The 9,975-nt window shown below is 41.0% G+C and overlaps 1 protein-coding gene and 1 non-coding gene across 3 annotated transcripts in view; one reads left to right on the top strand and one right to left on the bottom strand.

Moving 5' to 3' along the window:
* The window catches only part of grb2b (growth factor receptor-bound protein 2b), a 40,652-nt gene extending 35,614 nt beyond the window's left edge, over positions 1-5,038 (top strand). For both annotated transcript variants that reach the window (XM_063904252.1, XM_063904253.1), the window contains exons 5-6: positions 1,740-1,908; positions 3,258-5,038. In XM_063904252.1, the coding sequence (XP_063760322.1) occupies positions 1,740-1,908; positions 3,258-3,443 (355 nt within the window). In that variant the 3' untranslated portion in view covers positions 3,444-5,038. The remainder of the gene's footprint in view (positions 1-1,739; positions 1,909-3,257) is intronic.
* Positions 5,039-9,037: 3,999 nt separating this feature from the next.
* Positions 9,038-9,119, bottom strand: trnas-aga (transfer RNA serine (anticodon AGA)). Its single transcript has one exon. It is a non-coding gene; the product is annotated as a tRNA-Ser (tRNA).
* Between the last annotated feature and the right edge of the window lie 856 nt (positions 9,120-9,975).

The following is a 9,975-nucleotide window of genomic DNA, read 5'->3' on the forward strand; positions in this document are numbered from 1 at the left end:
GTAATGTACATAATGACATACAGGTAGCAAGATACACTCAACTATGTGTCGTACTTTGGTAAATATACTCAGCTACTTTCCATCAGTGCCTGCTATGGTTTGTGTTTTGGACCTCAGCCCTATGAGTACTTAGTGATTTAGCTGACACACACACACACACACCGCTCACTTCCTCCTCTGAGACGTCTGCAGGTCACATGTAAAGTGGGAGATATGGATCATAATTACTGTCTGGATTCCTGCTAGTCACAGCGTCTGACTCTCAATATCAGCTCAGCGATTCATTTGACTAATAATTCCAAAGCGGACAGAAGAAGGGTGTGTGTGTGTGTGTGCTGATCACTATCATCTGTGAAGCTACACCTGGTGTGTGTGTGTGTGCTGATCACTATCATCTGTGAAGTTACACCTGGTGTGTGTGGGTGTCAGTCTCTATGAAACGATACCTTCAGTCGTCTTAAACTGCAGGGGGTCATTGAGAGAGAGAGAGCCCGGTTAGAAAGGGTGATGCAAGTATAGGCAGAGACAGTGAGGATTAAAAGAAGGCTTCCTGTTTCACAAATTAACACACTTACTAATAATAATGTGTACCAACAAAGAATACCAGTGAAACAAACTGAGAAGTAAGTCTGAGTTCTCACTTATCAGATGTGTGCCATGGGTTTCTGAAGCAAGATTAACTTAACTTCCTGTTTTTCGAATATTTGCTGACTAACAAGTGCTGCAGTGATGACATGTTTTTGTTGTCTGACCATGAAGGCATCATCTCCCTGCTTCCTTCCACAAGAAGCCAATGTTATATCTCCATTGGATTATTGCAGAAAATAATCTAAGTCAAATTTTAACACCACTTTAAGATTGAAGAACTTTAAGAACTACAGCACGGTCACATGACCTCACCACCGCTAAGGTAAATGTGGCTAATGTTGGGCTATAAAGGAACTACAGCACGGTCACATGACCTCACGTCACCACCGCTAAGCTAAAGGCGGCTAATGTTGGGCTATAAAGGAACTACAGCACGGTCACATGACCTCACGTCACCACCGCTAAGCTAAAGGTGGCTAATGTTGGGCTATAAAGGAACTACAGCACGGTCACATGACTTCACGTCTCCACCGCTAAGCTAAAGGAGGCTAATGTTGGGCTATAAAGGAACTACAGCACGGTCACATGACTTCACGTCTCCACCGCTAAGCTAAAGGAGGCTAATGTTGGGCTATAAAGGAACTACAGCACAGTCACATGACTTCACGTCACCACCGCTAAGCTAAAGGCGGCTAATGTTGGGCTATAAAGGAACTACAGCACGGTCACATGACTTCACGTCTCCACCGCTAAGCTAAAGGAGGCTAATGTGGGGCTATAAAGGAACTACAGCACGGTCACATGACTTCACGTCACCACCTCTAAGCTAAAGGTGGCTAATGTGGGGCTATAGAGGAACTACAGCACGGTCACATGACTTCACGTCACCACCGCTAAGCTAAAGGTGGCTAATGTTGGGCTATAAAGGAACTACAGCACGGTCACATGACTTCACGTCACCACCGCTAAGCTAAAGGCGGCTAATGTTGGGCTATAAAGGAACTACAGCACGGTCACATGACTTCACGTCCCCACCGCTAAGCTAAAGGAGGCTAATGTTGGGTTGTATGACAAACTTCAGGGTTTGGGACTCATTCCTTTCAGAAACTACCTTTGCTGATGCTACGTTTCCTCTCTGTTCTCTCCCGCAGGTTCGGAAACGACGTCCAGCACTTCAAGGTTCTCCGTGACGGTGCGGGGAAGTATTTCCTCTGGGTGGTGAAGTTTAACTCCCTCAACGAGCTGGTGGATTACCATCGCTCCACCTCGGTCTCCCGCAACCAACAAATCTTCCTGCGAGACATCGAGCAGGTCCCCCAGGTAAGAGCTGCTCCTGGAGTTCAAACCCAGTTGGATCATTGACTCACTTCACCCTCAGCGTGGAAGATAGGAGGAGCCTCACTGCTGCTGTTCACTCGGCAGCAGTGAACAGCAGCAGTGAACAGCAGCAGTGAGGCTCGGAGCTCTCAGATACTTTGTGGCACATTTTCAAAAACACACATCAAGGTGTTGTGTGGTGAAGACTTCTCTTGAATTTTGGACGCCGGATGTTAGCGGCTGTGAAGGTGGTTTTCTGTGAGTGTGAGGGAGGTGGGGCTGCAGAGAAGGAGGAGGAGAGTAAGTGAGAGAAACCACAGAAATGAAAAAGAAGTGTGAAGTTAGAGACAGAGGTCAGACGGTGAGGAAACGCCTTGGATTGACTGTTAAAGGTCTGTCAGCTACTTCTATTTATTATACTTATATAAATATTTGTATTATATATGTTTTATCTAGCTTGTTAAATGTATATAAATATATTGATTCTAAATTTGATCTTTTATTAGAAATGAGTTTAATAATAATATCTTTATGGAATTTATTTGATCCTTTTTGAGCTTCTGGATTTTCCTCTGGATTAATAAAGTATTCTGGTTCTGCTTTACAGGATGATGAGTTATATTTGAGGATGTATTGCATCGAGTATAAAGAGATTTAGGGATATCCAAATACATCTTCAATCATCATACCCCCCCTGCTAACCCCGCCTAATATTATGGGTCCACTAATGTCAATCACCACGGGAAGCGGCCGGGATGATTTCCGTCTAAAAATGAATGAATCCTACAGTTTGACTTTCGATCACTGTCCGAACCTCACCTGTTCAGACTCTGAATGTGTGATTACTTCTCTTGTACCTCTTCACAGCGTCTTTGAGCAGCTGATGAAGCGTTTAGTGAGTGGGTCAGATCATGTATTTTATTACAGGATAAAAATATTATTGAATGAAAGATATTATTTTTGTAATATTTGAAACATTTCTTACTGTAATATTAGATGATTTATGAAAAATGTAATAACTTAAAAGATTCTCACTTATCTTTATTTCATTTATTTAAATATTTATTAATTGCATTTATTTTAGCGCTTTTACAACTGCTCACAGCGCTCTAGATTACGTATCAGACACTGTCTTGCCCAAGGACACACAGCATGTTGACGGCAGTGGGGGGGGTCACGGCTGGATCTGAAGATCAGCGCACTCTCCCACTGAGCCACAGTTGTTCCTATACTGGTTTTTCTCACAAAGAGAAACTGCCAGGATAAAACTCAATGAATTTCAAATATATTCATCTGTCGGAGCGATCCTTCTATCAGACCTAACCCCTCTTCCTCTCCTCTTCCTCGCTCAGCATCCCACGTACGTGCAGGCTCTGTTCGACTTCGACCCGCAGGAGGAAGGCGAGCTGGGTTTCCGGCGCGGCGACTTCATCCAGGTCCTCGACAACTCCGACCCCAACTGGTGGAAAGGAGGCTGCCACGGCCAGACGGGCATGTTCCCCCGCAACTACGTCACGCCCGTCAACCGGAACATGTAAAACAGTCAGAACCATGTAAACAACAACAACAACAACACCACCCACCCACCACCATCATTTTGATCTCATCCCATCAACCCCTCCACCTCCACACACCCCCCCCCCTTGTTCTTCTTGGGGAGATCAGGGGGGAGTCAGCGCTGCGTCCGGATCAGACGGAGGGGAACGGTCTTCTGTCCTCTCCTTAACTTCTTAACATTCTGCCTTTTCTTTTGTGTTCCTCTTTTCTTTACTCTCTTCTTTGCCGCATGTTGTTTTAATCACCGTAAAAAAAAAAGAGAAAAAAAACCTGTTTTAAAACAAAAAAAACGATTTTAAAAAAGTAAAAAAAATAAAATAAAGACGAAGAAAAGGATTTAAAAAAAATGTACAAAGAAGAAGAAGAAGAAGAAGCAATCTACAGACGGCGGGTTGTGTGAGATCATTGGCACGTGAGCATTGTACATCGGCCTCTCGGCTGTATAAATAAATCAACTATAGAGAGAATCCATTTTTTAAGAATATATATTATATATTTGTATGTGTTTGTCTGTTTTACCTCTCATCACAAATTGTATTTTTTTCCATTTTTGTAAATTATGTTCTGTTAGTCTGGATAAGACCGAGTAGCTCTAGGACAAAGTGCTGAATTGTCTGTCTTTTTTTTTCTGAATATATCTGGGGGCTCTCGGATAGAAACGGCATGATGTGAGACGGGGTCATAATTCCATTTTGAACGAACGTCTCTGAAATGATTCACAGAGGAGGAAGAGGAGGAGGAGGGGAGGAGGAGAGCCAGGGATGCTGCAGAGAAAAGCTGTTGTGTTATACAAAGTGTAAAAAAAAAAACTAAGAGGGTGAGCCACCTTTTCAAAAGTATTTATTGCAGCCGTTTCTTCTGGGGGGGGGGGGGGGCAGTGAATGTAGCTGTAGACATTAACGAGAGGGAAGCAGCACGGTCGGAGAACTGAACTAAAAACACACAAAAAATAAAACATGCAAGGGATTTAAATATAAAAAGGGTGTGTGTGTGTGTGTGTGTGTGTTGCATATTCACACACGCTAATGACATGCATGCATCTCCTCCTTGTTATACCTGCACGTAGCAAAGAGGCGGAGCTCGTTCGGATAATCACATGTAATCAGACAGGAAGTGAGAGACGTCTTTACGCTCAGTCGAGGAATCGGCTTCTTTTCCTTTCTTATGTTTTTGTCTAGCACTTTTTGATTTCTAGTCCAGTGTGTGTGTGTGTGTGTGTGTTACTGTGTTTTCTCTCTGGATAGTGCCTTTCTCTCTGGTGTTTCAGTGTCTCCGACCTGCTACTTTGAGCCCCCCCCCCCCCATCCGCACCCTCCTGCTGCCAGTCCTGCAGTGAGATAAACAGTGTACATAGTAAATCAACATTTCCCCCCCCCCCACACACACACACACACCTTCTACATCAGCCCGCCTCCTCCTCCACCCCTCCCCTCACCACCATGGAACTCTTCTTATTTAAGTGTCTCTCGCCTTGTCTTACCTAATGACCCTGTTTTTGTTTTTGGCTCTTTTTTTTATTTTGCATTTGTTTTTTTGTTTTTTCAATTAATAAAATGCAATTATTAAAAAATGAGAACGTTTCTGTCGTCTGTGTTTCAAACTTCCTGAACTCTGAGGCTTAGTTTGAGAGTCTCTGAAGGGACTGGATAAAGAGCTGTATAAGAACAGTCCATTACCATCTTAACCACAGAAATGAGCCAGCATACTGCACCACCACTTTAAAGAGTCCTCTCCTGCTGATGTTCAGGTGTATATCAGTATGTAGAGTCTCTACTTTAAAGAGTCCTCTCCTGCTGATGTTCAGGTGTATATCAGTATGTAGTGTCTCTACTTTAAAGAGTCCTCTCCTGCTGATGTTCAGGTGTATATCAGTATGTAGCGTCTCTACTTTAAAGAGTCCTCTCCTGCTGATGTTCAGGTGTATATCAGTATGTAGTGTCTCTACTTTAAAGAGTCCTCTCCTGCTGATGTTCAGGTGTATATCAGTATGTAGAGTCTCTACTTTAAAGAGTCCTCTCCTGCTGATGTTCAGGTGTATATCAGTATGTAGAGTCTCTACTTTAAAGAGTCCTCTCCTGCTGATGTTCAGGTGTATATCAGTATGTAGTGTCTCTACTTTAAAGAGTCCTCTCCTGCTGATGTTCAGGTGTATATCAGTATGTAGAGTCTCTACTTTAAAGAGTCCTCTCCTGCTGATGTTCAGGTGTATATCAGTATGTAGTGTCTCTACTTTAAAGAGTCCTCTCCTGCTGATGTTCAGGTGTATATCAGTATGTAGAGTCTATACTTTAAAGAGTCCTCTCCTGCTGATGTTCAGGTGTATATCAGTATGTAGTGTCTCTACTTTAAAGAGTCCTCTCCTGCTGATGTTCAGGTGTATATCAGTATGTAGAGTCTCTACTTTAAAGAGTCCTCTCTTGCTGATGTTCAGGTGTATATCAGTATGTAGTGTCTCTACTTTAAAGAGTCCTCTCCTGCTGATGTTCAGGTGTATATCAGTATGTAGCGTCTCTACTTTAAAGAGTCCTCTCCTGCTGATGTTCAGGTGTATATCAGTATGTAGTGTCTCTACTTTAAAGAGTCCTCTCCTGCTGATGTTCAGGTGTATATCAGTATGTAGTGTCTCTACTTTAAAGAGTCCTCTCCTGCTGATGTTCAGGTGTATATCAGTATGTAGTGTCTCTACTTTAAAGAGTCCTCTCCTGCTGATGTTCAGGTGTATATCAGTATGTAGTGTCTCTACTTTAAAGAGTCCTCTCCTGCTGATGTTCAGGTGTATATCAGTATGTAGAGTCTCTACTTTAAAGAGTCCTCTCCTGCTGATGTTCAGGTGTATATCAGTATGTAGTGTCTCTACTTTAAAGAGTCCTCTCCTGCTGATGTTCAGGTGTATATCAGTATGTAGTGTCTCTACTTTAAAGAGTCCTCTCCTGCTGATGTTCAGGTGTATATCAGTATGTAGAGTCTCTACTTTAAAGAGTCCTCTCCTGCTGATGTTCAGGTGTATATCAGTATGTAGAGTCTCTACTTTAAAGAGTCCTCTCCTGCTGATGTTCAGGTGTATATCAGTATGTAGTGTCTCTACTTTAAAGAGTCCTCTCCTGCTGATGTTCAGGTGTATATCAGTATGTAGAATCTCTACTTTAAACAGTCCTCTCCTGCTGATGTTCAGGTGTATATCAGTATGTAGTGTCTCTACTTTAAAGAGTCCTCTCCTGCTGATGTTCAGGTGTATATCAGTATGTAGAGTCTCTACTTTAAAGAGTCCTCTCCTGCTGATGTTCAGGTGTATATCAGTATGTAGTGTCTCTACTTTAAAGAGTCTCTCCTGCTGATGTTCAGGTGTATATCAGTATGTAGAGTCTCTACTTTAAAGAGTCCTCTCCTGCTGATGTTCAGGTGTATATCAGTATGTAGTGTCTCTACTTTAAAGAGTCCTCTCCTGCTGATGTTCAGGTGTATATCAGTATGTAGTGTCTGTACTTTAAAGAGTCCTCTCCTGCTGATGTTCAGGTGTATATCAGTATGTAGCGTCTCTACTTTAAAGAGTCCTCTCCTGCTGATGTTCAGGTGTATATCAGTATGTAGAGTCTCTACTTTAAAGAGTCCTCTCCTGCTGATGTTCAGGTGTATATCAGTATGTAGTGTGTATGTTCTTTTTCTTTTTGACATCATGGCCTTTGACGATCCTCCCCCTCCAGACCCAGTCTAGTGATATCGTTGTGTTGTGTACCAGCCTCTAAAGATCATCAGCAGTGAGCTGGTGATGCATAAATACTGTCAATTTAAATCTGAGCAAGCACAGGAAGTCTGGCCCACAGAGACTCTATGTGTGAGTCAGACAGAGAACCGCATGTCATTATGAAACGTATCCTCAGTTTGTCGACGTGCAGAGGAGGAGGTTTCTCCCAGAGCCTGGAGGTGCTTCACGTTATCCTCGGTCTGCTGCTCTGTCTGCTCCACATTCAGACTCTCAGACACTTCAGCTCAGCCTGGATCCTCTCAGCTCCCATCCCGGTCACTGGACGCCTCCAGCTGTGCTGCCCCCTCCCCCGCCCCACAGCTGAGTGTTTCAGTCATGGAAGATATCAGCCCGCTCCACTGACTCCATTCACCTTCTCTTTTACTGACATCATTAAAAACATAAGTAATGCAATCTTTAGAGTCCTTCAACACAGAGGCTCTCCAGAAGGAGTACGCAGATCTTGTAATTGAGTAAAAGTAGAAGTACTCAGATCTTGTACTTGAGTAAAGTAGAAGTACGCAGATCTTGTACTTGAGTAAAAGTAGAAGTACGCAGATCTTGTAATTGAGTAAAAGTAGAAGTACTCAGATCTTGTACTTGAGTAAAGTAGAAGTACGCAGATCTTGTACTTGAGTAAAAGTAGAAGTACTCAGATCTTGTACTTGAGTAAAGTAGAAGTACTCAGATCTTGTACTTGAGTAAAGTAGAAGTACTCAGGTCTTGTACTTGAGTAAAGTAGAAGTACCAGAGTGTAGGAATACTCTGTCACAGTGAAAGTATTCTAAATGTTCCTCCAGTGAAAGTAGAAAGTACTCTCCTCTAAATGTACTTAAAGTAGTGACAGTAAAAGTAGTCATTGTCTGATTGGTCCATTTCAGAATAATATCTCTGATATGTTTTATAATGATTGATCATTAAAGTGTTCTCAGAGCTGGTAAAGGTGCAGCTAGTTTGAATGGCTTTGTATACTGCAGGGTAGCTGCTGGATTTACTGCAGGTGAACTACAGTCTGATTTAAGGGAGATTATATTCACCATCATTAATCCTAATCTGCCTAGCAACTACAGGGATTAAATACATGTAGTGGAGTAGAAGATCAAAGGAGTAGAATATAGTACATTACAAGTTTTCAAATGTGTACTTAAGTGCAGTACTTGAGTAAAGTACTTAGTTACTTCCCACCTCTGCTTGTTCCATCTCTGACAGGATGTATATAAATCTATATACAATAATAACTCCCGTACTTTCTAAGGTCTCCTCTCTGACTCTGCCCTGGGGTTGTTTAGCCATATGGTGCTGCTGCAGTCATTAAAGCTGCCCTCCTCTGGTTTCAATATTTTAAGATGATTTGCAAGTGAGCAGGACATCTCATGCAGAAGATCATTATGGTAAAAAACACTCTTTAAATTCAGACGTACTGCTCTGTATTTCATCATGTATGGTCTATCACTGCCACCTACTGGTATACATGAAGATATATATTTGTTGTCAACTTTAATTAATTAGCAATATAACTTTAACTTGTTTGTTTAAATGATTTTATACAATTTAAGGTAGATCATACTTCAGAGGCTACTAAATTATGCTAAATATATGAGTCAAAAATTACAAAACCGCAATCATTTTAAAGCATTGTCCATTTTGGTACGTTACTAAACCTAACCACTAGGTGGCGATGTTGCATAACTTTAGTTTAAACCATAGCTTTAGACCGCTAATGTGGTCAAGATATTTCCTTCTAATGATTACTGAATTGTCATCTTAATGTGTAAAAGTCTAATTTATATCTACTTTAACTATTATCGATCTTATTTTCAAAAGCTAAAGGAACGTTGTCGGCAGGATTCGAACCTGCGCGGGAAGATCCCAATGGATTTCTAGTCCATCGCCTTAACCACTCGGCCACGACAACTGATATTCTGTACTCATATGCTGACGTCATTGTACATATTTAATATTACAATATCAAGGAATATTCTTCAAATTGGGTGAAAATGTAAGCCATTACAATTACGTATCTGTATAATAATGATAATTGGAGTAGTAGAAACTGGGATGGAAAACTGCAAACACAGTTAACAAGTTATATATTTGTTTCATCATTGAAGCTTTAAATATATTTATTATTGTGTCAAACAAACCCAGTAATCACTATGTGGACATTTATGTTATGACCCACATTTAAGGGTTTTCTATTATGTTATCTGTATAGGATGTCATTATGATGCTACTGTGCATAATTTGCTGATGAATAATATTTAACATTTAAAAACACATGATACACTGATAGAAAATGTACTGGTTTCTCAACAAAGTAATCGATAGATAGTTAAACACTCCTTAAGTCACATTTGCTAAGCAGATTTTAATATACAAATATATCTCATTGTATTTAAATGTGTAAAGTGCAACTACTTTGCACACTTGTATAATGTATGGTCTATTAAAGAGTAACTTACTCTGTATATTAACTATTGACTATGACTATTTATGTTTGTTTTATACATGTCATTTGTTTAACTCATGTGCAATGCCTTGTTAACATCTATAACTTGAGTCATTTGCATTGGGAACACTGGGAAGGCTGGGGACTTTCTGAAAGGGCTGATTTTGCCCCCATTACCATTTTAAAGGGTACATTTTTATTTAAATAATTGATAAAAAGGGGGGGGAGTATTAAAAACGTGTTAAGAAATGTGTATTTGCGCCTTAAAAAATCATAAAAGGCTAAATAAAGTATTGTGTATTGTTATGAGCTAAACAATAAA

This window comes from Eleginops maclovinus, chromosome 16 (genome assembly GCF_036324505.1).
Source record: "Eleginops maclovinus isolate JMC-PN-2008 ecotype Puerto Natales chromosome 16, JC_Emac_rtc_rv5, whole genome shotgun sequence".
NCBI lineage: Eukaryota > Metazoa > Chordata > Actinopteri > Perciformes > Eleginopidae > Eleginops > Eleginops maclovinus.